Consider the following 27,628-nt stretch of genomic DNA (forward strand, 5'->3'; position numbering starts at 1 on the left):
TAACAGCAAGAAGTAAGTAACTGAGGGGACTGGTGATGAGGTTCTGGAAGTGTGACTAGGTGAGACTTATTTTATCAGCTAGTTAGAACTTTATCCAAACGAGCATTGCCTCTTTGAAGAGATTACAAGGGATTCTGTATTTACTTGCATAAAAAAGACCACTTGAACCGGCCAGAGTTCATTTATCCTGCCCTCTCTTTTTAAATAATTAAAAAAAACAAAAAACAACTAAACCCAAAGTTTAGTTTTCTGGTATTCTAGTGTTGATGCCATGGCTTTTGAAATATTTTTAAGAGTAAATCTGTAGCCACTTAATAAAAAACTGTTTTATCATTTTAGCACCCAATTTTTAACCCACTGAGTTTTCAGACAATTTTCTCACTTTATCTATCTTTCAAAGTTAGATGTAAATGGCTCCTGAGTGACCAAAAGAAATATAGCCATCTTAAAATAATAAAAGAGAATTGACATCACCAAGAATTTTGAAAATTTCTGCTTTAGTTTCTAAATATTAATCTTTAGAAATGTTTTAAAAATAAATCTTTATTCTTGGGAGCATATTGGGATAAGTGTACAGTCATCCAAGGTGACTAACAACAATCCTCAGTTCTATTTGTTAAAATGTCAACCCCAGTAACATAAATTTGCATTACCATAGAACGTAGGTTTGAGTACTGTAATGAGCTAGGGTTGCCTTTAGAGAGCCCTCTAGTCTACACGGAGAGCTTCAGCCTTTTTAGTCACAGTGTCAGTCAAGCGCTGGGTTGGGCCCTGGTTCCTGCTGCATCTGCATCTGAGTGGACCTGCAGCCTCTTCAGCAGCCGGAGAGCAGGTCTGTGGACATTTCTCAGGTTCCACTCTGCACAGGACAGGAACTGGACCATGTGGGCGAATAGAAAAAGAAAAGAAAATAGAAATTCCAGTGTTAGGTTTGGGAAAACTGAATTTCTCTCAAAAATAACTTCCAGATACAATGTTGAGATGAGAATTCAAGATGCTGATAGGCGGTTGGATGAGATAACTTTTCAATTCTCTTTTACTGTAACAGCAGGTTCAGAAATTTCCTTCCAGGCCAGTAGTTGTGTTCTAATTGTCTGTCTCTAACTTTTTAAATACTTTTTTCATGTGTTGTATGCAAAAATGAAGGTGTGTCTGTACTGCAAAAACCCAGCCTTTTTTTATGGAGCTGGTACAGGAACCTTCTCTCCCTGACTTGGTTTCTCTCATTGGTGTAAAACACTGCTACTGGGAAACCCAAAGAAAATGTGTCAGAATCCGAAATGGCACCCATTAGTTATTTCCTTTTTCTAACACTGTGTAGTTTTGAGAGTGCTTCAACTCTGCCACCCGGACACCGATTTAGCTTCTTAGAGGGTTCACTAGGCTCCCTGCCATCCTCGGCTGGCTGCGGTCTACACTGCATGGCTCCTTCCCCTGCAGGGGACCCAAGGCAGCAAAGAGAAGTGGGAAAATTCAGAAGAAATATTCTCAGTGGGGAAATACTTGCAGGTGTGGGTTAAAGTAAAAGTTTGAAAGGAAGAGTGGGTCTTTGATTTTGTGGATCTCCTCTGTTGTCTGCGCTTTAATAAGTCTCTGGCGTAGCTCACAGTCTCTGTGGGTGGCACCATTCGCCGGAACTGCATTAAAGATGACCATTTCCGACCAGCCTGTTAGTTCTGCTTAGCTAAGTCTTCTCTTACTTTTCTTTCAGCAAATGCAATCAAAGAACACCCTGGAGTAAAGTATGAAGTGGTTTATCCCAGAAGACTTCATCCACTATACAAACGAGAGGCCAAAAGGCCAGATGAAGAGGTACAGCTTTTGATTTAACAAAGACAAAAAGTCTTGAATTTATATATATATATACACACACAAAATACACATACATATAATATATAAACACACGATATACATATAAATACATATATTTAATGTATAAATACATATACACATATATACACACATTTGTATTCGCTTTTTGACCTATGTTATATTTAGTAATCTTTAAAATAATACAACATTCTGCCTTATTTTGCAGATTAAGTTTCTGACAATTAAAATAAGCTATCCAAGGTCACACGGAGAGTAAAATTTAACACTCTTATGGTAATATATAATTTATTCTCTGTACTCCCAAAGAAATTTGATACAATTTATCTATCTTCCTGTATACACATATATAAACAAAACCATGAACATTAAAACTGATGTAGAAAATAAAGTATTGTGGATGAATGCATGCATATATGCATATTAAATTAAGATTAATTACTGTAATTAAACATGGCATTTACCTCTGTCTTTTCTAAAAAGGCAGCTATTAAAGTTTGTATAATTCTTACTAATTAATGAAATGACACATTCTCAGTCAAAAGAAGAAAGCTAAAACATAATAATTCATTCAACGATGACTTTCTAATTACCTACACCTGGAACTCTTTTTTAGGGAGCCAGGAAAATCCAAATAAATGAGACATAAATAATAACTTGCGCCATCCATTGTAAGATGCAACTCACTGGGAGCTCATATTTTCCAACTGGGTAATTCCAGATACCTTTCTTCATTGAATATCTGGAGAAAAATTTGAATACGTGGCCAATGTTTTTCATCACAGTTATATATAGTGAGTTCTTCATAACTGTGAAAATAAATTAGAGCTTTCAAGCAATTTATTTTGATGAAAAACCATCAAGCAGTTATTGGCACATACTAGATGCCCAATCATTTTGTGAAATGATTGAATAGACGGATGCAGTTGATTGCAATGTGCTTGATATTTATGGCAAATGCATATTTATCTAGTCAACCATTCCGTTAACTGCCTGTATGAACCTTATGTTTTCCTGATCCATAGTGAAAGTGTAAAGGATCTGAATTCACAGGGCGTGTTTGTGTTCATGTCTTAGCTTTGTTAATTCTCCCTGTGTCAATTTAGGCACATAGGAACTTCAAATTCTTTGTGTGAAAATTGACGTAGTAATAGTAATGCTTACCTTATGTGGCTATTTTGAGGTAATTACACAACAAGCAAAGCAGGATGCAGAAATTAACTCCCTGTCCAAGTTTATGCTATGATGTTATCCTATGTAAGAAATCAATCACATTTTACTTCTTAGGACCAACTTTGAAGGCATTTTATACTTACTGCTATGGCTTAGTAAGCTATTTTGTTATCTTTTCAGCTTCTTAACTTCCTTTTCAGTCACGCTGGAGATTCTTAAGGCCTTTCTCAATCATATGCTGCATATCCACATACCCTTTCTTATGGAGTTCCTCTTGCTCAAAAGGGTCTTCCTATAGGTAAAGCCCAGTCCACTTTGTATTCTTTCAATTAATTTTTTTAGTGAATTTTTTTTAACCTCACCTGAGGACATGCTTAGAGAGAGGAAGAGAGAGAGAGAGAGAGACATCGATTGGTTGTCCTCCACATGCTCCCCGATGGGGAATTGAACCAGCAACCTTTCAGTGCATGAGACTGTGCTCAACCAACTGAGCCACTCCGACCGGGCCGTCTCCCATTCTTTGTGATAGACCGATCCCTTTACTGAAGTCATGCTTTAGTCATGGTCAGTGGTATACCATTTGGCTCTTGAGTTTTGTTTTTTTATAATATTTATTTTATTTCAGTGGCAGTGTGTGTACGTGTGTGTATTTCTATGAGAGTGTGTGTAATTTTCTCTTCTAGTTTGAAACTGTCGGGGTCAATAAGTAAAGTGTTTTCTATGTCTTTGGTGTGGCTCTGCCCTCCTTCACCCTCTCTCTCAGTCCTTGGCCTATAGATTTAGCAAATAAAAATATAGGATACCCACTTAAATGTGGATGTCAGATAAATGATTAATGCTTTTTTACTATAATTATTCTCAAATATTACATGGGACATGCTGATATTGAAAAATTATTCACTGTTTATCTGACATTCTAATTTAACTGGTGTCCTATATTTTATCTGGCAATCATACCATGGGGCTTTTGTCATCTCCCTATGAACATCTAGAACTACACCAGAGAAACATCTTTGAATCCAAGGCCTTGTCCCAATAATATGCTTGCACATCTCTATGTTTTTCCTATAAATATAAGACCCCACGGTGCTGCGTGTCTGTTTCAATCCTGCCCTGTCAGAGTCGCTGTTATCTGCCATATCACACTTGTCTACCAAACATAAGTCTAGAGAAGCTAGTGACATCCCTGTCTGCCACGCAGCAGGTACATTCTTTTCCCTGACACAGAATATCCTCTTTTTGCTCAGGTACAGATTATGACCAATAAAAATACTGTCATCAATATAAGCCACGGTCTTGGAGGGTATTCTTGTGGTTTGTGCATTGAGACTATTGGTCATACTCGTGCAAAGAACTGAATAGTAATTAGTTGAAAGATCCAGAATTCATAATGTATGAAACCACGGGGATCTCTGCATCCCTTAGATGCCCCCTAGGTCTCAGTCTAGATTAGTCACGTCTCGAGGCCTCCTGAAGAGGGGGACTCTTGTACTTACCATTATAAAGCTGTGCCCTCTACTGGGCCAGAGGCTCAGGCACCGGTGTTACCTATCAGCGATGCCAGAAGCATGGCTCCATTTTTCTAAGTCCATGATGACTAGCCATGTGACTTACAACTTGAGTTGCTAAAAATGCCCATATTCTGACCTCTACTTGGCCTTAAGCTCTCACAATAAAAATAATCAGTGAGAGCCTTTGAGGTCTTTTGGTTAGTGTGCATACTGTTCCTTCTTCTCAAATAACTTTCCCACACCGCTTCACCCGGCTAATTCATGTCTCAGCTTGTGCATCACCTCCTCAGGAAAGCCTTTCCTCCCCTTCAGATGTTAGACACCCTACATTGCTTCTATATTTATTTCATTTATCACACAACATAACTCACATTTATTGTTTGTCTTTCTACATTATAAGCTTTATGACAGCAGGTACCAATTTTTGTTGCTTTGAGTTGAATTTCCAGAACCGAGCCATATCTTGCATATAACCAATGCTCAATTAATATTTATAAACTGCATGGATGGATAAATGAATGGATGGAGGGGTGGAGGGATAGATGGGTTGATATGAAGGTCTCATGTAATTTATCTACTCAGTTGGCAAAGTTGTTAAAATCAATGAAGGTATATTTTTTAAAAAAGAGAGAGAGGCAGAAGCAGACAGTTGTCATTATACACATGATTGTTAAGGAAAAGCTGGCATTGCTTGCTCATGATTAAACAGCTGAACCTAACAGAATGAATATTTGTGTGTGTGTTTTTAATTACCAGCAAATGTTTGTACATTTTTGCAGGAAAAATTTGAAACTGAATTGAAATATGAAATGACAGTTCATGGGAAAATCGCAGTGCTTTACTTGAAAAAGTCCAAGTAAGTGTCTTTACTTCTGATATAATCCTCACCAACAGCAGGTTAGAATGTGGGAAGTACGCTAATTGAGTCTGTTCCTACCTATGGCTCACGTAAACCTTGGCTAATCAGCTTTTGCTCTCAACTTGCCCAAGAGGTTCAACAAATATTTATTCCTACTGAAGTCGTGAAAACTTATTGGGTAAAACAACAGTTTACTAATATTTTGATACTTCTAGTAATAAAACAATAAATGAGGTGCAAGCAGATATACATTTTTTCAAATTTGATGAAATGGCTATAGATTTTTAACTCTTCCACTACATTATTTCATTTTATTATTCTAACATTGAAAGATTAGATTTCAAAACAATTTGCAACCATTTTCATTGGGGGAGAAAAAGGCATAAAAGTGAAATAAACTCTAGGGCCAAAGAACCAGTCGGTGGTAAAACCAAAGTTGGGCTGCTCTCCTGATGTCAACACCAATGCCCTTTCTACCCAGCTGTCCACTAACTTGTCCATTTCTCTCATGTTACATTAGGCTCTTAGTCTTTCATACTCTTCACCCAGTTCATCAAAATTCAATATTTCTTTTCAAGTTTCACTGCCTGAGCTCTAACCCAGATCTTGATTACCCTATATCTACTCTATTTCAAAAGTAGTTTTTCCTAATAATTTGTGCTTTCAAGCTCTTTCAGTCCCTCAATTGTTCTATATAGGACAACAAGATAGACAAATAGACTACTACCTTTTGCAAAAAAATCACAACTGACTGGAGTTTGGAAATAGCGAGCTGTCATGGAAATAACACAGGCTTGGGATTAAGGTAGACCTAAACTTGGTTCTATGCCAGTTGAACTATTTAATCTCATCTGAAAAAACAGAGAATAATATTTACATTGTAGGATTGTTGTAAAGATTATGTTAAATGACTCAAGGAACGTGTCTAAGCCAGTGGCCAGTATTTAATACATAATAGTTCCTTCCTTTTCTCTTTGCCCCACGTCTTTTACAAATATATCCAAGCTCTTATTTTCTAGAGGGTAATTGAAAGAATTTCAGGAAACTCAGTGGAAATGCTAGAAGGGCCCTAACTACCAAATGCAGGCCGATTTTCAATAAGCTTTAACAGTCACCGGTAACAGAAAGGATTAGGTGGAAATGCAGTTACCTTAAGCTAGTGAGGAACATTGCTCTTTTCAGTCACTTTTTACCAACTTTCCCCTTCTCTGCTTCATTTCTTCCTCAAATCTCTCCTCAGACAAGTATGCCAAGTGTGATGACAAAGCAGACCTTGTTCCTTTCTACTCATGAGTGCCCCTGCCCCTTTCAGCCTCTCCACTTTAAGCATCTCTTTCATGCTTGGACTTGTCTTAAGGGGTTAGGAGGAGGAGCTCAGGAGTTAAAACTTGACTGCACACCCACTGAAAGCTTTCACTTTGATCACTGAACTTTGAAATGAGCATGAGGAATCATGACTTTTTTTTTTTTTTTTCCTTTGTCTCCAGAAATCTTGCACCAGGCTACACGGAAACACATTATAATTCCACGGGAAAGGAGGTCACCACCAGCCCACAGATCATGGTAAAAGGGAGTATCTTAGATTCACTGTTAATTGGGGTATGACCCCCACATCCAAATGCAGTGTCATCGACAAACAAACAGTGGAAGGGCAGCCCCACTGATAGCATTAGTGCTTTATTTAGTAGTAATTTCTTAATTGGTCCTCCGTCATTCGAAGAGTTTAACAAAACAGTCATTTCTTGACAACCATGGAAACGCTTTCCGGCCCTCACGGGTTCCTTAGAGAGCCGGCAGAAAGAGATTCTTATTTTCATTAGAAGAGTTAAAAATTACTTACCTCTGTTTTTTTTTGAGTGAATGCCAATCACCTCTCTAGATCATCTAGTCTCTCAATCTCAAGACTATTTCCTCAATGGTAGAATTCTAAAATTCCATGTTTTCTTTAAATAATTTCCAATGTTTTATTCAGAGAAGATGACAGTGACATAACATAAGGGGTATTTTGTCTTTGACATCTTTTCAGGGGTCTGTTTTCTATTGGAAGGCCTTCACACATTCCCTTCTTTGCAATTATGCAGCGGCACAGGGGTTTACATGGGCCCATGCCTCATCTTTCCCAAAGTAGAAAGGTGTACTTGATAGAAGTACATATACATGAAAAAGGGTTAGCATTGGGCATTTTGCTCCAAACGGAGGCAGGAGGTACTGTGCTAATCCAATTATTCTTGTGAAACTCTTTGGATAAATCAAGAGATAGCATAACTGGAATAACACATTCATTGGAAAGAGCTCGTAGTTGTTAGGGGGAAAAAATGAATGAGTGATCAGTCAAGGAAAGGAATGGATGTCTGATGTGTTGGGAGCTCAGGTTTTAAACATACACCTGTAAGTTTGTCTCTTTCAGGCTGTTCACCCTTTTTCTGCAACACCAACATTTACACCAATATTTAGTTAGCATTCAGTAAGCATTTGGGATCATTAACTAAATATTAAAGATTTTAACCATGAAAAACTTTAAACATGTTTTTAATATCTCTAAGTCGACTGCTATTCAGCATAAAATGATTTAAAAACATTTTAGATCCTATTTCAAGATTTCAAATTTGAATTCAGCAATGGATCTAAAAAACATACACGCTTTCCTTTATAAAACACCTTTTCTCTTTGCTTTAGGATGACTGTTATTACCAAGGACACATCATTAATGAAAAAGTTTCTGAAGCTAGCATCAGCACTTGCAGGGGGCTAAGGTAAGGCTTCATGAGTGGTTTGTATGTATCTTTGACGATGGGATGTGTATGCGTGTTTAATAAACCTAAAGAAATGGGGGACATCTGTAATAGTGTCAATAATAGATCAAAAAATATATAATTAACTATATTATAGAGGAATATGAATTCTTTTTTAAAATTTATCTTTATTGTTGAAAGTTCTACAGATGTCCCCTTGTTACCCCCCCTTGACCCCCTCTCCCCTCCCCCTGCCCCCTCCCCAGGCTTTCATCATGCTATTGTCCATGTCCAAGGGTTATGCATATATGCATATTAGTTCTTTGGTTAATCCCCCCCTTTCCCTCTGCTATACATCAGTCTGTTACATGCTTCAGTGTCTTTGGGTCTATTTGTTCATCAGCTTATTTTGTTCATTAGGTTCCACATAAAAGTGAGATCATGTGAATTCTAAGGGATAAAAATTTTGAAATTTGAAGGAAACATAGCTCCTGTTGATAGCAGTTTATACATTATAAACCTGTATTGCTTCCTGAGTTGCTTCTCTTTGCTCACTTGTTTTCAAAATATAGGTTTTGAGTCCCAATTTTAAAGTCAGAACCCTTAGGAAATGGGAGCTCCTCTACAACGTCTGTCCTATCCATGCCTGTCTTATCCATTTCTTTCCCTGTGCTGGACTCTGCATGTATCTGCCAATAATAAGATATCCAGACTTCTGATGCCCAGGCCTGATTATCTAATTTTCTCTTTCATATCTCCATCTCTCTTCCGTATCTGGATATCTTAATGAAATCTCAATCAAGCTAATGATTTTCTCCAAAGTTTGGTAATTTTCCAGTGTTCCTTATCTCAGTGAATGGTATCAACCAACCACTTGCCCAATCCAGAAACCTAGGTTCTTGATGACTTACTGTCTTTCAAATACCCATTTTTAATCCATTATCGAGCCCTATTGATTATATGTACTAAGTATTTTCTGAGATTATTCACTACATTCTTTCTTTACTACCACATCCCAGTCTAAACTACTATGATCTTCATGCAGACCACTGCAATCAACCCCCTCCTTTATCTCTCCACATCACCTCTTATCTTCTAATTCTATGTATACTTAATACAGGTGCCTTGTTATATGTTCCTGTGCTTTTCTTCTTAGCAATTATCTGCTGGAATTATGTTACATATATGACATATAACTATATATATATATATATATATATATATATATATATATATTTATGGATCAAATATAATTATTTAACCTACATTGACCTTCCTCATTTGAATATAAACTCTATGAGAGGAGCGACCTTGGCTCTTTTTTACCATCTGCCTTTAGTCCAATACCTAATGAATAGTGAGTGCTCCCTAAATATTGGTTGAATGGATCTTAGCTTGGGGCTTCAGCAGAGAGAATTAAGATGAAATTGGTGTTATTCATTGACCATGTGCTTTGCATATTGTCTCCTTCAATTTTTTATAACCACTTTATTGTCTGTATTATTATTCTCATATTATAGATGGAGAAACTGAAGCTATGTGAGTTTAAGTAATTTCCCATAGTATTACCGTTAATAAATGATAGCCCCAGAGTTTTGACTTTTATCTATAAGACTCCAAAATCTCTTTCATTTTCAGTACACTTTGAGAGCAGACATGGCAAAGGAATTGGAAGAACACTGAACTGAGAGTCAAGAAATTTTATTCTAGTGCCATCTCTGACTTAGGTTAGCTATACCACATTGCAGTAGTCACTCCAACCAATAGGTTCCATTTCCTCATAGAGAAAATATGTTTAGTTTATCTCTAAGGGGATCTTCAGCTGTAATGTTACACTGTATTCTACTGCCATGAGCTTGGAATATTTTGGCAATGGTAACTTTTTGGAGTCTCTAAGTCTATAGCACTCAAATGCAGGAATATTTTTTAAGAAGCCTGGATTCTCATGTTTTTCAGGGGCTACTTCAGTCTGGGAGATGAAAGGTACTTCATTGAACCTTTAAGCCCCGAAAATCAGGATGAACAGGAACATGCACTCTTCAAGCATGATCCCGATGAAAAGACTAATAGCTCCTGTGGGATGGATGACATATTATGGGCACATGGATCTCAGCAAAATGTGGCCCCGTCTGCCACCAGTCTGGTTGTATGCATACCTTTGTTTTTTATTAGGAATGCTCTCATGTATCCTGTCTTTTCTGCTTTGGGTTCCAGTCTTAGCAATTACAATTGCTGAAACTACAGTGATTGTTGAAACCAGTAGGTTATAGAGACATTAAAACCTTGTTGTACATTGATTTTTTAATAAGTACTTATGGATCAACTGTTATTAATAACAACATTCAAGGGCTAGAAAGAAGTATGAGTAAAAGGCTTGCCCTCTAGGAGCAGGCAACTTTCACAATACTGCAACATACAACAAAGTGTGAAGCATTATTTTTACTTTGAGGTAAAATCTCCTGCTGTCTTCACAAATGAACTCATTCAACAAATCTTTCTTCCAGTACTTCCATAAGTGCTGGGGATGTAGCAGTGAGGAAAATAAATATAGGATCTGCCCACAGCAACTTAGAATGTGCTTTCATACATGAAATTCAGCTTTCAGTCACAGAAGAATCATCTCTTGTAGACGTTTGCAAAATCCATAAGCACTGGGCAGAATTGGTCTGAATAAAATAAAATCTCTGTTGGGTTCAACTTATTGGGTGTTTAAATGCCAAATAACCATGTTTCCATGCTATCCTTTTTTTCCATTTTTGGTTTTCCTCCTACCTCACTAGTGCTATGCTTTCTCAGCTCCTCTCACTGTGATCCCTCCCCTGGTTGACCACTAAATAATCCAGGCCCTCGTAAAACGCAATCCTGGGTCCATCCCATTTCTTGCTTTATCTGCACATTCTTTCTAGGCAATCTTATCCTGTGCTAGGCCTTATTTAAGCAAGAGCTCTACAGTAATTACTATCACATATATACCTTCGACCTTGGACTCTCCTTTAAAGGCCAGACTTATAATTAACTGCCTACTTCATGCATCCATTTGAATGTCTAATATCACAAACTGGCTGTGGTCACAGTAGAACCACCGATTTCCAAACCCCAAACAGCACCTGCTTCTCCCGCACTCTCCCCTGTATGGGCGCCACCATTTCTCATGTGCTCAGGCCCGAGTCCAGAAATCCTCCTCGGCTCCTCTTTCACTGCTCCCTCCTCACATGGCGTCCATCAGCAAGCGCCTCTGCATACTCCAGATCGTTCACGTTTCCTCTCTCCAGCCACCACAGGGCACATCCCTCTCCCAAGAATCACAGCAACAGCCTCTACCCGACTTTCCCACTCTCGTTCCTGCCTCCGTAGAATCCACTCCCCACGCCATAGCTGGAATGATTTTTATTCTGAATTGCATCGTGTCACTTTCCTGTTTAAAACCCTCTGATGGCTTCTCATTGCATTTAGTACAAAATCTAAAAAAAACCTGACCCAGTTACAAACCCATGTAGGACTAGGGCCCCCACTACCTCTCTGATCTCCTCCTATCTTGTACCCCCATCCACCTATGACCCCCCCCATTATGTTCTGTGCTCTAAACATGTGCTTTAAACACAAACTCTTTCTGTGCTTTAAACATGCCAATATCAATTCACCTTGGAGTCCTTTCGCTCAGTTTTTCTCTGCTGGGATTATCTTTCAATTTCTCTCTCTTGCCTAGCTTCTCATTTTCATTAATATGTCTACTTCAGTGCCAGCTCCTTAGAGCTTTTTCTAACCATCTATTCTGAAATGACTACCTTGTCAGGCGGTGCCCATCACTGTGTACAGCACTAATGCCCGTCCGATTAGCTGTTTATTTGTCTACTGTGAGCTCCTTCAGTACACGGACCATGTGTGTTTCACTGCTGCACCCCTAGTGCCCAGAGCATTGCTGGGGGACAGTAAGTGCTAATGCATATATTTCTCCCATGGAGGGTGGGAGGTAAGCTCATGTCTCATTAGATAACAGCTAAAAGTCTACCTTCAGTAATCTGTCCTTCATGGGAGCTTATCTACCTGTTAAAAGACAAGCACTTCTAGAAATGCAACATAATCAACTTTGATGGTTTATCATTTAGTACAAATAATGGCTGCTGCTGTCCAATGGGACAATCCACTATGAAACGTATTTTTGTTGTTGTTGTTTCGTTCTATTTTATTTTGTTTTATGGAGAGAAAGGAACAGAAAATAGGGAAGCTTAGAATGTGGGAAAGAGATCCAGCTCTTTCTGAGAAGAACAGAACAGACGAGGTGCCACGGTGGCTTTGGGCGTTGCACCGTTGGTAAAGGAGGGGGTGTTCACTGGGACAGGAGTAAAAGGACACTAACCACCACCACCAACGCCAGGAGGTTACTGAAGTCAGCGTTTGTCTGTTTCATAGCGGGATAGTGGAGAAGGCCCACTGTTCAAAAAATCTGAATGCTCTGGTTTTAATTCTAGCCCTCCTATTTATTAGTTGTGTGATCACTTAAGCTGTGTGCTAAGATAAAGGGGCCAGGCTAGAATATCATTGATATCTCTTCTAGCTTGACATTCTGAGCCTTGTCTATAGATAATTCTGGCTTATTAGTTAGAATTAATATGGTAATCTTAGTTTTCCTTTATTCCCAGACAACAACCAATCTCTTCTAAAATTACACATTTCTAATAAAAGAATGACTCTTGCAGAGAAAGGTCTTGTCTTAGTAATTTTTTTTTTTTTAATATTTATTACAGGAATTAAATGACCAGAAGTTTTGGGAACGAAAGAAATACGTAGAATATTTTTTGGTCCTGGATAATAGTGAGGTAATTGTGCCAGATAAACATGTCTTTTATAATCCCCTTCTACCTAAGTTTGTGAGTATTAACTGTATGGATTGGTTTTAAAAAATCATGACTCTGAGTTATTCTTTTTCACAAATTGTTCTGACCCTACAAAATTTGACACCTGATTAGGCTGATATGGTTTCTTTTGGGGGGGAGTGGGCACTTGATAGAACGTGTATGCAATAAATTTTCTGCACTCTAAGCTCCTTTCTTATTGTCTTAAGAGCTCCAGTTTCCAATTAAATGTCTTTGTCATTTTGGCTTCTGTTAACTAGTTAAATCATTGGTAATTTAGAATTTATGCTCAAAATGGAGTGGTAAATATAAGGACTAATGAATGGAATCTTCTGAAAAAAGCGCTTTTTTGTAATGTGCATTGTTTGCCTCCTTCTATAAGGATGCATTTTCATAGAGTGAGTGTTCTTAACCTGAGATCCACATGTGTGATCTCAAAGGAAAAATTCTGTACTATGATAACTTGAGTAAATTAATTCATATAGGCCCTAAAACTTTGACTTCTTTTGTTATACTAAATTCATTTACTGTTCATATTTTTTTAATGAATAAGCTATTCTTGGCACTGATTTCGCACAGTTTAGGAAACCATGGTATTTAACTGAAATGCATTTGGAATAAATCTTTAAAGGTTTACACTGAGCTAGTACTTTAAGGGGACAAAAACATCATCTCTACTCCTAAAGTGCTTTCATTTAATTAGAGAAATAAGGAAGCACTTGTTTCTAAGTTGTAACTTTTTATAACTAATCATGGATTATAACTGCTGATAACTAAAATAAACTGAAGATGCCTTGTGTTTTTTTTACCTTACCATTATGTTCATTTCTATCAATGACCATCTTTTGTCTTGGTTTTCTTTTAGTTTAAAAAGTACAATCAAGATCCAGAGGAAATAAGAAGGAGGGTGTTTGAGATGACCAATTACATCAACATGGTATGATATATTTTATTCAATGTAATTTTAACAACTTGCTAGGCGGTATCATTGGGTGTTTCTCTGAATACTCATGAAGCAGGGAAAGTCAATACTCTTTAGACTAGTAGTGATGACTGCCTCTTGAAAGGGAACCACAACTCTTGCTACTTAATTAAATATTAATATTACGCCTCAAAGACACTTCTCAGCCACTTGTCACACTATTCACAGATCCATGAAGGTATAAAAGGTGTTTGCGTGGTCTTTGTTTTCCCAAAGCCCAGTAAGAAAATTTCGACAAACAAATCTCAAAGGAAAGCCAATCTAAGGAAGAAAGTAGAAAAGCAAAATAAGGCAAGCTACGACACAGTAGCATCTTTCAGTACGTTATGTCATTTAATCATCAAGGAATGCTAAAATATTACCAAACCTAACTTACAGCTAAGAAATTAGGTTCCAAGAAGTGAAGTAACTTGTCTAAAATCACAGAGCTAGAAAATGATGGAAATAAAATTTGAACTTAGGTTGGTCAGATTTCAAGCCCATTTTGATTACACAGTTGTTGATTCTATTCTTTAAACATGATTTTAAATAGATTTTTGAAACCTATTTTTCAAAATCTTTGCAAACATGATTTCTACATCCTTTCTATTGAAATCTTAATTTTTGGTTTGTTAGTTAAACGTATAGTTAGTCTGCTTAATTGAAGTGAGTAGGTCACTTTGTGGTGTCCTACAGATCACCTGAGGATAGAAAGAAAATGAAGGTGGGTTCAGTGGCTAAGGTCATATCCTGTCTTTTCACCACCAAGATCATGGTGACTCCCCTTAAGGAAACCCAAGTACTGGCCATATTTATTGAGCATCTACTTTGTGCCAGGTACTTTTCGAGATTACAGAAATAAAGTGGGGAACAAAACTGACAAATATCTTTTTCTTCAAGGAGTTTACATTTTTGTTCAAGGAGACAAATGTAAATAAATCAACTAAAGAGTACGTAGCACGGTGATAGTTGCTATAAAGAAAAATAAATGGGAGGGGTCTCATCTTAGGTGCTATGTTAAGTAGGGAGGCCTCTCTAATAAGGTGACATTTGAGTAGAGACTTGAAGGAAGGAATGGTCTCTGACCCTAAGGAAGGTGTGCAAGGCAGAGCAAAGGATCTGAGGACAGAACGTAGATTATCATATTTGAGGAACAGCGGGAAGGCCACTGTGGCTGGAATGTAGTAAGCCAGGGCAAAGGCGGGAGGAGATGACATCTGACAGGTAGTGGTGGAAACCTGAAGGCCCTGGTGGGCCTGTGTAAGGACTTTGTTATTGCCCATGAGAGAGAAGGACACTGGAGAGCTTAAGGTGTGACACGTTTAGATGGATATTCTTAAAAGATTATCTTGGTCACTGTGTTGAAAATAAACTGAAGGAAAGCAAGGGCAGAAACCAGATGAGACAGGGGAATTGTGCCATAATTCAGGCAAGAGATGATGGTGGTTTGAGAAAAAGCAGTGATGATGGCTCTGTTGAGAACAGTGGATCTCGAGATAGAGTCAACCGAGTTATGAGGTGTGTGGGAGATGAGAATTACAAAAAATAAAGAGCAGAGTCAAGTGACATCAAGGGTTTTGACTTAAAAAATGGGAAATGGGAAAAAATGGTAGGGGATGGTGACTCAGACGAAAGATTAAGAATTCCATTTTGGACACATTAACATTGAGACATCTTTTTGTATGAAGATTTCCAAGTAGAAATGCTGGAAATATAAGATTGGAGTTCTTATATAGATCTATAAATCTATAAGTCTTCAGCACATATAGATGGCATAAGGCCTAGGTCAGAAAACTGTAGCCTGTGTACCAAATCCAGCCTGCTGCTTTTTTACAAAATAAAGTTTTAGTGAAACACAGCCACCCTCGTTTGCTTGCACACTGTCTGGGGCTGCTTTCCTGAAACATTGCCAGAGGTGGTGAGTAGCTGCAGCCCAGGCTACACGGCCTCAAAGCTTAAGCTATTTTCTATCTGGACCTTTACAGAAAAAGTTGGCCAACCCTGGTGCAGACTCACCAAGGATGTGATGTAGATAAATAGAAGAGAGACCCAAAGACAGGTCTTTGAAGTACTTCTCTGAGGAGAGATTAGAGTGGAGAAAAAACTGAAGGAGACCAAGAAGGGGTAGACAGTGAGGTAGGAGGAAAACCAGCAGAGAGTTGTTCCAGGAGCTACCTGAAACAAAAATCTATCAAAGGCAAAAACGATCAGAGGTTTTAGATGCTTCTGAGCACTGAGGGCTTGACCATTGGACTTAACAAAGGAGAGGTTATGGGTCACCTGGTTGACACAAGTGTCTGTGGCTTGTAAAAGTAAATCGTGATTAGAGGGAGTCCAGAGAGAATGAGAGAAGTGAAATTAGAGACAGCAAATACGGAAATTATTTCCAGAAGTTTTCCTATAAAGGGAAACCCAGAAATGGAGCATACATTAGAGGGGGAAGGGTCAGAAAGAGAAATTCTCGTTTCATCCTACAACCCCCACTGAGAGGCTTATCTTTTTTCGCTGCCAATGGGAATGAGTTCCATGGAAGGAAGATGGAAGAGTTGCTGGAATTATCTCTCTGATCTGGGGAGAGAGAGGAGATCTCGTGCATAAATAAAGGAGTTGTCCTTGGCCTCACAGGACATTCATGCCTATCTTAAAAAAGGGAAGGCAAAGGTTGTTTGACAGAGCATAGGCCAGTGGGTGGATGGGTGGTAGGAGCCTGGGAAAGTTTGCTTCTAGTTGCTTCTATATGCTCAGTGAATTTGGAAGCAGGGGCATCCATTTAAAGTAAGGATTTAAAAGAAAGTGTCAGAATTTGTAAGAAAGGTGAGTATGAAAAAAATGTGCAGAGAGTGAATGAATTTTGGAAATGCAGCCTGTTTTCTGGAGAGTAGGAAAGACCACCCGAGGTTAGTAGTCATGGCTTCAAAGCAGTCAGCATAGTGTGCTTTTCCCGTCTGTTCTGGGGCCTCGTGGAGGACACGTATAGTGGGGAGTCAGCTTTTCCCAGGATTAGAGATTTGCCAGGTGACTAAAATAAAGAGAGAAAGGAATAAGGAAGATGCTTTAATAATAAAGGGATTTCAATCTTGTTAGATTTTGACTCCTCTTTTGGTGATAACTGCATTCCTCAAGGCTTTTATTATTTTCCAAACTACTTAAAAAATCATTTGTATGGGTTTCTCAGCAGAATGTTGCCCATGAGAAAGCCTGTCACTGCGGAATTCTTTTCAGCTTTATTGAGACATAATTGGTGTATAGCACTGTGTAAGCTTAAGGTGTTCAAAGTATTGCTTTGATATACTTATGTATTGCAAAATAATTACCTCCATAGGTTTGCTAACACCTCCATTATAGCACGTAACTACCATTTTTTTTTTCTTGTGGGGAAAACATTTAACATCTACTCTCTTAGCAATTTTTAAGTATATGATATACTAGAGTAATATTAACTATAATTGCCATGCTCTACACTCCATCCCCAGAACTAACTCATTGTAAAACTGATAGTTCTCACCCTTTGACCAACACTATAGTTTTAGAAACTACAGCAGCTATGTAAGCTTTTATCTTTAGAGTAAGCGTGCTGTCTCATAAGCTTAACTTATTTCCAAAGCTCATTCTGTGTGTGTTGGAGAGTATTTGGTTTAGTCCAGGTATGAGATCTAGAGGACCACCTACTTCATTGTAACTTCCAGATGTAGGACTTTCTCAACCTCGCTAAATTCTGAAATATCTGACTCTGAGAACGCTACAAAGCATTTCTGTAAATACTTAAAATGAAGTAATAGTAAGAACTATTAATAGAAAATTTTATTTCTTGAGGTTGCAAACAGAATAAGTTTGTCTCAATAGAACGTTTGCTCCAAAATAAAAGGGAATTTACAGACCTGAAATATCTAAGGGTGTTTCTTTTGCCCAAGAATGGGGATGCTAGCGTCTGCAAGAAAGAAATGGCAACTTCCATTCACAAATATATTTATATAGGACGACTTTACCATGGTGTTATAAATGCTTTGAAAGTCTAAAGTACATTGAAAATATTACATGATGACATCACCAGTATAAGTTGATGCCTTGCCATTTATTTTCTTTGGACAGCTTTATAAGAAGCTCAATACTCACGTGGCCTTAGTGGGGATAGAAATCTGGAATGACAACGATAAAATAAAGATAACCCAAAGCGCACAGGCCACCTTGGAAAACTTCTCTCAGTGGAGGGGCAATGTCCTCCTAAGAAGAAAGCGTCACGATATCGCTCAGTTACTCACGTATGTATGGACTCCCCCCTTTGTATGTTATGTGGTTTTTAGCATAAAACTTTTTAAAGCCTGGGCAAAGCAAGTGGTATCTCAGGGTACAGGGCAAGAGGGAGTGGTTTTCATGTAGAAGGTTAATGTTGAATATGCTCTCTCTTTTTTTTAATTGAAGCTAATGATTTAGTGATGATTCATAAGACATTTTGTCTGTTTTGATTGGATGTATGGAAAGGAAAGGCAGGTTGAGAGAATGGAAAGGGGAATTTAGATTTACTATTAAAAATAATTGATTAGCTTTAAGCACTAGTCAGGACAAACTTCTAGGATAGAAGAGAAATTGAATATTATATTCTAATTATACACCTCTATCATCCTGCTGAAATGACTAATTTTAAAAGGGGGGAGAGGGGACTAAGTCTAACAGTTGTAAATTACACAAGAAAAGCTAAGCATTTGCCTCAAAAGAAATCAAGAAAATTCTGCTGGATAGCTTGCAGCTGTGTCAGCCAGAAGGAGGCAGCAAGAAATCACTTGAAATTACTTGAGTTTCACTTCCTAAGAAAATGATGGGTGTCATGGGAAATAGTGGACTAGCCAGGCTGGGGTGGCTCAGTTGGTTGAGTGTCCTCCATGCACCAAGAGGTTGCTGGCTCGCTTCCCGGTCAGGGCACATGCCTGGGTTGCAGGCTCGATCCCCAGACGAGGGCGTGCAGGAGGCAGCCAATTGGTGTTTCTCTCATTGATGTTTCTATCTCTCTCTCCTTCTTCCTCTCCCTCCCTCTGTCTGAAATCAACTAAAACATATTTCAAAAAAAAGGGAATGGTGGACTAAATGTTGTGAGGATTAATATTCTTTGCTGGTTATCTGTTGCAGCATAATACATCAGCTCACAACTTCCAAGCTTAAACTAAGTCTTCCTCACTTATATGACTGGTAACTGTCCTGGTATGGCTGGAGCAAGGGGGCTGGGTGATATCTCTCTGTCTATACAGTTTTTTCAAGTGGCTAACTTGGACTGCCTCCAACATGACAGTCTCAGGGTTTGGACATCTTAGAAAGTGACTTGCTTTTCCCAGAAGAAGCATTCTAAAAGACCCAGGAGAAAGCATCAAGGCTTCGTTATGACCCAATTTCGGAAATAACATGGTCACTGCTGTTTTTTTCTGTTGGTCAAGAGCAAGTCATAGACCTATCCAGATTCATAGGCCCTACAGGGTATGAATACTGCAAAGCTGGCTCATCCTGGGCTATCTTTGAAGAACAGGTGCTACAGTTCCTTCATTTGGAAAGGTGAATTCCAGACTCCAGGGCCCACCAAAGGAAAAAGATCATTTTTGGAAAGGTCATGATTTTTTAAGATCTCATACTAAGGGAATCCAACCAACTTTTAAGAGACTGGGTCCAGGGCCATGCTTGATTAAAGTGTATTCCTGTATGTGAAGTAGTAGGATAGAGAGATACAAATTATAGACAAGATGAGAGATGTATAGATTTAAAAAATGGAAATCCAATTTCAAGAGTAAGTTTCTTGAGTAGACCAAAATAAACAAAATAAAATCACTAAAAATATATGATGGGAAGAAATAATTGTCCATTCACTTGTAAATAGAACATTTTACCATTTACCTGACAAATTAACAAAAGATACCTTTACCTAACTGTAACCAGGTAGGGACCTTAGAGTCCAAATATATTCTATTCACTAAAAAGAAGAACCAAACTAGATAACGTCCTGATGAAGAAAGATTTTATTTTTTATAAGTGAACTAGTAGTGAGAATTGAACCCAAACAAATGTAGACTTAAGTGCAAGTAATTTTACAATACAATTTTAAAAGAAGATCAATATCATTTCAAAACAACAGATTTCTGAATACAGTGAATGCAAAGTGGGAGGAAGTTCTCTAATTTCCTCATTTTGCATAGCAAAATTAATATTTTCCATTCTTGATGTTGACAAGTAGAAAATATAGGTTCAACTTTTTATGTAAATGCATCTACCAAGCAAATTTCTTTTAAAAAAATCCCTACCCAAGGATATGCTTATTGATTTAGAGGGAAAGGGAAAGAGAGAGAGAGAGAGAGAGAGAGAGAGAAACATCAGTTTGTTGTTCCACTTATTTATGCATTTATTGGTTGAGTCTTGTATGTTCCCTGACTGGGTATGGAACCCACAACCTTGGCGTATTGGATGATGCGCTAACCAACTGAGCTATCAGGCCGGGGCCAAAAACTGAAGAAAATATCTAAAAGTGATGATTCACAATGTGAGTTTCTCTGCTAACATTTAGAGTTGTGGATGAACTGTCTATAGAAAATAAAGCTTAGAATCATAAGTTGTCATATCAATTTTTTTCTTTCTTGCAGGGCAAAAGAACTTAATGGGATGACTGTGGGTCTTGCTTTCATGTCTACAATGTGCTCTCCTTATAATTCTGTTGGTATCGTCCAGGTTTGTTGGAAGATAAACAATTGGTTCTGTGTTCAAGCTTGTCAAATACTCTGTTTCGTGAACCTGTTGAGAAGATGGTATAGTCTTTCTCCTTCAGTGTCTTGACATGGTTGATTAACATTGATTGAATTTCAAATGTTGAATCCATCTTGCATATCCAGTATAAACCCAGCATGATCGTAATGCATTATCTTGTTTATGGAGGTCATTCCAGGGGGCGGGGGAAACATTGGAGTCATGAAAATAACTATTTAAGGGAAGATATACCCTAAATTGGAAGGAATCTTAAAGCGATCTGGAAAGTCCCTAAACACATTTCCACTTTTCTTAATTTTTTTGGTTTTGTTTTTGTCCCCATTTGGGGAGCTCTATCTTACTAGATAACAAGGTTTATCATATTTATTTTAGCAGAATGAAACAATTTTGTGAGTGGTGTCTGTTAACTTCTCACGTTACACAGGTGTTCCTTGCTTGCCAGTCTTGTACTATGCCTTATGAATCTCTTTATTTGGTTCTTTGAAATGAAGAAAATAAAGAAACCAGGTTTCTGTGGATGGGAGTTATTAGCAAGTTCATCTCCCCACTGGGAAATTACAACCAGCAATGATTTCCTAGTGTTGTTTTATTGCTCCTGGATCACTTGGAGCACCCAGTCCAACAACTCTTATCAGAAACACTCTGGTAATGAAGTTGGCCATTGGCTGGGCTTCATGCAATGGGGCAAGGCTGGAATCGACTGATGTCTAGTCTTGGCAGTAATTAAGTTGAAAAAGATACCAATGGACTATAGTTCTAGGTTAATGAACACTTTTAAAGCTCCATTAGCTAAACATATCAAAGGCCTCCAATTGAATTAGAAGATACTAAAATGCAAGCTGGGGGAAGGGAGGTAGATTGTTTTAAAAATGTTTCTGATTCCTTATCATTGTTGAATAAATTTTGTCACAATCTCTTATGGCAGAAAACCGTAAATATTTTTCTCATTAAAATATTCCCCATTCACTAGAAAAAAGAACAGGTAATATGCCCTGTGATGGGCATTCAGTACTTAAGTTGTGTGTGTGCATGTGCGTGCGTGCGTGTGTGCATGCGTGTGTGTGTGTGTGTGTGTGTGTGTGGAGGAGGGAGGAAAGGGGAAGGGAGAGAAGGGGAGAGATGGAGAAAGACAGAGGACAGATGGTAGGTAGGGTAAGTAGACTGAAGCTAAAATCAGTCTCTCTACTGCACTTGGCTACAGTAAAAATATTTAATTATACCCTGAGTGATAATTCAGCTTGCAAACCAGAAGATCTGTTTTCCTGTTCTCACCCATAGGACCACAGTGACAATTTGCTTAGAGTTGCAGGGACAATGGCTCATGAAATGGGCCATAACTTTGGAATGTTTCATGACTCCCATGTTTGCAAGTGCCCTTCTACAATATGTGTGATGGACAGAGCTCTAAGGTAAGGCTTTCTGGGAAGATGCTCTTTGCCCCCGTTTCTGATTCTCTCTGGGCTGTGCTGCTCTTTTATGTCACCTTCCACAGCATGGTCCAGCTTTTAAATGGTTATATAGCATAGTCATGAAGGTGTATCCATCCCAAGCCACCTTATCCCTCATCCACGGGTTAATATTTTTCATTAACTGAGATCTAGTTTAAGCATATTGTCTCCTTGCTGTTGGGGTGACTTGTCATTTTATCCTATCTACAGAAAATCATTAGCATTTATCAAATTTTTAGTAAATTCAGATTGGGTGGCAGTAAGGAAAAAGTTCTAGGAGAAAAATCTGGAGAAGAAAGTTTCACAGGAGGGGCGAAGGGAGAGTCCGTGGAAATGGATTCCGCCCTCCTGCCTTGCCTTAGGCGCTCGGGAATCTCATCTTTCAGATCCCGCAGGTCCTTGTCGCACCCACTCCCTCCCTCTGTCCCTCTCGGCCGCCCCATCCAGGTTGGTCTCCTTCCACACAACGGCACGTGGCTGGATGCCAGCTGCGCAGCCCATGTTTCCTTCTCCAGATACTAGTGCATTTTGGACCCTGAGCTTTATGTGTGGGCTGAAGAAGTCTGTCCGTAGGAATTCCTCTGAAGGAAAGTGAACTCCTAGGCCTGTAAATAAGTAAGATTTTACTACCGTGAGGACTGTACAACCCAGACGACCTAAGGCTGAACAGGGTTCCTAGATGAGTCGGAAGCACTGGTGATTTTTTAGACACCGGCCTGGATGCTATCTCTTTCTCTCTCTCTCTCTCTATATATTTTTAACGTATCTTTTCATTGATTTCAGAGAGAGGAAGAGAGAGAAACAGAAACATCAAGGATGAGAGAGTCATTGATGGGCTGCCTCCTGCACGCCCCTGACTGGGGATCAAGCCCGCAACCCGGGCATGTGCCCTGACCGGGAACCGAACCTCGATCTCCCGGATCCTAGGTTGATGCTCAGTTGCTGAGCTATGCCTGGCAGGGCTGGATGCTATATTTTGAGATATGACCATATTTGCTCATTTAGCTAGAGGTGTTTATGTCCATCTAGACAGGCAAATTTAGGGACATGAATGAGCTTATGATTTAGCAGACGATCAGTGGATTTGATTTGATCTTTTGGGGCAGGTTTCGGGTGTCTCATCCCCAGTGTCTGATATTGTCCCCTCCATGCCCAGCATGACTGCACTCTCTTTTCTCTTTCCTGATCCTCACAGCTTCCATATACCTACAGACTTCAGTTCCTGCAGCCGTGTCAGCTACAAAAGGTTTTTTGAAGATGAACTATCGAATTGCCTCCTTAATGCCCCATTGCCTAGAGATATCATATCCCCCCCGATCTGCGGGAACCAGTTGGTAGAAACGGGAGAGGACTGTGATTGTGGGACTTCCGAGGTATGACCGAGTCCTTTATAAAAAAGTTTAGTTTGCTTTCCAATTGCCAAGAAGATAAACTATAAAACTAGATGGTGTTTGTTCACTTGAAATCTGTATAATTTTATTAACCAATGTCACCCCGATAAATTTAATTAAGAACTAAAATAAAACACATTTGAGCCGTATTTTTAAAAACTATATAAAGTGGTTCACTCTGAAATTTCACGTGTCATGTGATTTTTCTCTATATTCATTTGTAAATACTCGTGAGGTCAGCTTTTCTGACAGTGGACACTGCAGTGCTTGACACAGAGCTTCCTGGGGTTTCCTCCCCATATGTAGTTTTTTAAGTGCCACTCACCAGCCTGGGCTTTGTGTCTGCACCCCTCCCTCTCTGTCAGAGGTACCTCACATTTCTTACGAGCCTAGGACTTCCTGAGCAGTTGCTGTAGACAGCGCACCGCGACAGTGCTCAAAGGGTGGGAATGGCCTCCCAGGGTCACCATGCAAGCAAAGGAAGGCGCTAGGATGTGGATTCGGGGTGCTGTTCCGGCAATCCCACCAGCATCCGGCCCGGTTTATCCCTTTGCCACTCAGGACTTGTCACCATTAGAAGTGCCTGGCCTGATCCCACCTTGTTCACCGGGCAGCCAGGGTTCTGAATGGGACCCTTGTCCCCATCTTATTAACACTTACTATAAGCAACATGTCAAGCCCTCGGGGGCCCAGCTTCTCCGAAACTTCAAACAGGATCACAGGTTTATTCATTCTATGAGAAAGAGTAATCTTTCTCAGATGATATTTATGTTTGAAATAAGGGCAAGAATTTTAACCCTAACTATTGTAATTCTGAAATATCATTCTTCTTGGGGAATGTAAAATGCTACAACCAGAAAGGGGCCTGGTTCTCAAAAATAAGGCAAGGAGAACGAAATACAGCAAATCGCTTTATGCGGAGCTGAATTAAATGTCGACATTGAATAAAAAACTGTATTTTTAGATTCGCAGTTACATGTTCTAGAGATTAAATTTACTGCTGAGTAGATACAAAACTCATCAGTTGAACTAATTATGTTCTCTAGTTAGATAAATTTTATTTTTTAAAAACCGTCCTTTGTCTTTTTGTTTGCTCTCATATTTTCAGTATTATTGTGGGAAACTGGGTGAGTGAAAAAAAGATATTCAAATTTTAAAACTGTAAGTAGAATTCAGATAAATAACAAACCCTTGGTGGCTCTAAAATCTCAGCTTTTCTAATGTTAAGCCTTGCTGCTGTTGTTGTTTTATTTTCCTGAAAATTATTTTCAGACTATACCAAAGTGAAGTCTGTGGGTGAGCAAATTATGTTATGCATTGTGCTGAAATGAGACCAAAAAGTAATTGGGCCTTTGCAATTGTTTCTGGTGTTTTGTAGGAATGCACCGACCTGTGCTGTGACGCTAAGACATGTAAAATCAAGGCAGGTTTCCAATGTGTGTTAGGAAACTGCTGTGAAAAGTGCCAGGTAAGATTCTTTTATTCTGTCTTAATAATTACAACTACCCTTTATTTTTTTCCATGTTAAAATCTCAGGGGTTGTGTTCAACGAAATAGGCAAAGCAACATTTTTCTGTCTCTAAAATAATGCTACCTACCATTTACCAAGTCCTCACTGAGTGCTTGACAAACATGGACTATCTGATCGTCCAACACCCCTTCGAAGTAGATATTATGATCTCATTTTGCTTTTGAAGGAAAAGAGCCTCAGAACAGAAAACGTGCAGAATCGCAGAATCACTGACTAGCAAACTCCAGATTCACCCGCTCCAAAGCCAGCACTCCTGCCTCCTGCTTCTTGAGATACTACAGGCCTTCTTAGACCAAACCTCATAATTAGTTCTAAATTCCTTTAATGATGAGTTTGGTGGAAAAACTTTTATTTTTAATAACGCCGAGGCTCCCCTGTCTTCAACCTTTGAAGTCACTTTAGGGTGAAATTCATAGTAAAAAAGACATAAAGTGAGGATGCCGTGTCGTTTTTCTCTGCGGGGCTTTTTGGCTTTTCCTTCAAGTTAAAATTTAGCATTTTACATTCCATTGTTGCATAGAATTCTATGTAACGGTTATTTATTTATGAGTCTGTCTTTTTTGTTAGAATGACTCCTAAGGGCAGGGGACGGACATCCTCGCCTAGCACAGATTTCATGCATTTTAAATGCTCAATAACTATTTCTAGAAGAAATGTGCAGATTGGATACCAGGTTATGGGTAGTGTTTGGGGTAGTTTGTTTTTTTTTTAATGTCAGAGGGAGAGGAAAGAAATAAAGGAGGCCAAAAGGAAGAAAATTTGAGAACTTAAGTAGTATTCAACAAGTGTTTATTACATTTTATTGGGAGATGTTAAAAAAAAAAAAACAAAAAACAATTTTTGACCTCAAAGAACTTGCTATTTTCTTAGGGCAATGAACTTGTAAATTAAAGATTAGACAGGAAAAGGGATTTTCAGAGAGATTAAATTCATTTTCTAAGGTTACACATTTAACCACTGACAGAGCTAAGATTCAAACCTGCATCTTCCATATCTGAGCTCAGCCACTTTCCCCACCACATGTAGAAAACTTGACCTGGGGTGGTGAACACACAGGACAGTGTACAGATGATGTGTGTGGAATTGTGCACCTGAAACTTGTATAATTTTGCTAACCAGTGTCACTCCAATAAGTTCAATCAGCCAATCAACCAACCAATCAGAAATAAAAAAAAGGAGCAGCTATGTGTGTGGAAGAAATCAGAGCAGCCTTCATGAAAAGTGAGGCTTTCAAACTAGGCTGGAAAATGAATAGGTTTTAGAGAAGTGGACAGAAAGAGAAAAACTTTCCAAATAAGGAGGCTGAGAGAAAGAACAAAGAACAGAAAATATAAGCATAGTTTGTAAAGCTGGGCTGGCTGGGGCAGCAAGGGTTGAATTTGGAGGGTTTCATATGCTCCGATTTAAATTCATATTTTATTCTGTCACCAGCATAAAGATATCGAAAGTGTTTTGGTGACCTGAGAGCCTCCTGCTCACTTCAGGGGAAGATATGCTTCCAGTGTCCACACAGGCCTCTTCACCTTCGAATAGAAGGCAGAACTGTTTTACTGAGGTTTCTCTAAGGAAATAAGAGCAAGATTTGCAGTAGTAGATTGCAATAGAATTAATATATCAAATGAATATTTGGGTATTTCTCTCTCATTATAAATTATTCCATAAGAAGTGGGTTGAAAAGAAATATCTGAACACACAATAAGAGGAACTAAGAATTCAGAAACATGATGCCTGGGAAAGTCTCAGAGCACCCGACCTGGTGCTTGTAAACTTAACCTCCCTTAATGCGGAAGATCCACGTCACCAGTAAACCTGAAGTTACAGACTGAAATCTCCTTGAAAGTCTTGACAAAGATGCATTCAACAAAGCCAGAAATACCTTCCTTCTTTGCATCTGGGATATTGCTTGGTTTTCTTCTGTATTTTTCTCATTGATATTTCTATAATGTTTCCACTACAAATCCAGAAATACTGGTTACTTGAAGAATTAGGTCATTGGCCAAAGTCAATAGAAATGACATAATAGGAGGTGGCTTTAGCTTATATGATGTAAATGTAAACTGGAATAGAATGATGCTCCTAACTACCTTGGCAATAAAGGGCCAAAGGGAAAATATTATTTGGGTTTAATTTGAAATAGTTGGTAAGTCAGGTGGAAAAAGCCTTCTCTCCATTTTTCCTCTTGCAGTTTAAAAAGGCTGGTACAGTGTGCAGACCAGCAAAAGATGAGTGTGACCTGCTGGAAATGTGTGACGGTAAATCTGGCACTTGCCCTGATGATCGATTCCAGGTCAATGGCTTCCCTTGCCAGAATGAGAAGGGCTACTGCTTGATGGGGACGTGCCCCACGCTGCAGAAGCAGTGCACCGAGCTCTGGGGAGCAGGTAGGAGGCCAAACCCCAGGGGAGCTGGTGTCCCGCCTCTCTCGATGCACATGCAACAAAACAAAGCAAAACAAAACAACAAAACAAAACATGGTCTTTCAAGTGACAGTGTTTAATCATGGCCAAAGTAGCATTCTGTCCCATTCTTCTTTCTTAGCAACTATGCCACTGCATTTTAGGACCTAAGATCAGTTTAGGGCTTGCTAGATTTAGCAAATAAAAA

At 38.8% G+C, this 27,628-nt stretch overlaps 1 protein-coding gene across 2 annotated transcripts in view; it reads left to right on the plus strand.

The window, feature by feature from the left end:
• Positions 1–27,628, plus strand: part of ADAM28 (ADAM metallopeptidase domain 28) — a 44,644-nt gene that overhangs the window by 3,727 nt on the left and 13,289 nt on the right. The window contains exons 2-14 of one of the 2 annotated variants that reach the window (XM_081136082.1): positions 1,712–1,812; positions 5,294–5,370; positions 6,861–6,936; positions 8,050–8,126; positions 10,062–10,248; positions 12,851–12,922; positions 13,824–13,895; positions 18,009–18,178; positions 20,534–20,618; positions 21,933–22,063; positions 23,298–23,475; positions 24,872–24,961; positions 27,210–27,405. In XM_081136082.1, coding sequence (XP_080992208.1) covers positions 1,712–1,812; positions 5,294–5,370; positions 6,861–6,936; positions 8,050–8,126; positions 10,062–10,248; positions 12,851–12,922; positions 13,824–13,895; positions 18,009–18,178; positions 20,534–20,618; positions 21,933–22,063; positions 23,298–23,475; positions 24,872–24,961; positions 27,210–27,405 — 1,512 coding nt within the window. Of the gene's footprint in view, positions 1–1,711; positions 1,813–5,293; positions 5,371–6,860; positions 6,937–8,049; positions 8,127–10,061; positions 10,252–12,850; positions 12,923–13,823; positions 13,896–18,008; positions 18,179–20,533; positions 20,619–21,932; positions 22,064–23,297; positions 23,476–24,871; positions 24,962–27,209; positions 27,406–27,628 lie in introns of both variants that reach the window. The other variant, XM_081136081.1, reaches the window with a different exon arrangement.

Source organism: Miniopterus schreibersii, assembly GCF_964146895.1.
Source record: "Miniopterus schreibersii genome assembly, chromosome: 4".
NCBI classification, from domain to species: Eukaryota; Metazoa; Chordata; class Mammalia; order Chiroptera; family Miniopteridae; genus Miniopterus; species Miniopterus schreibersii.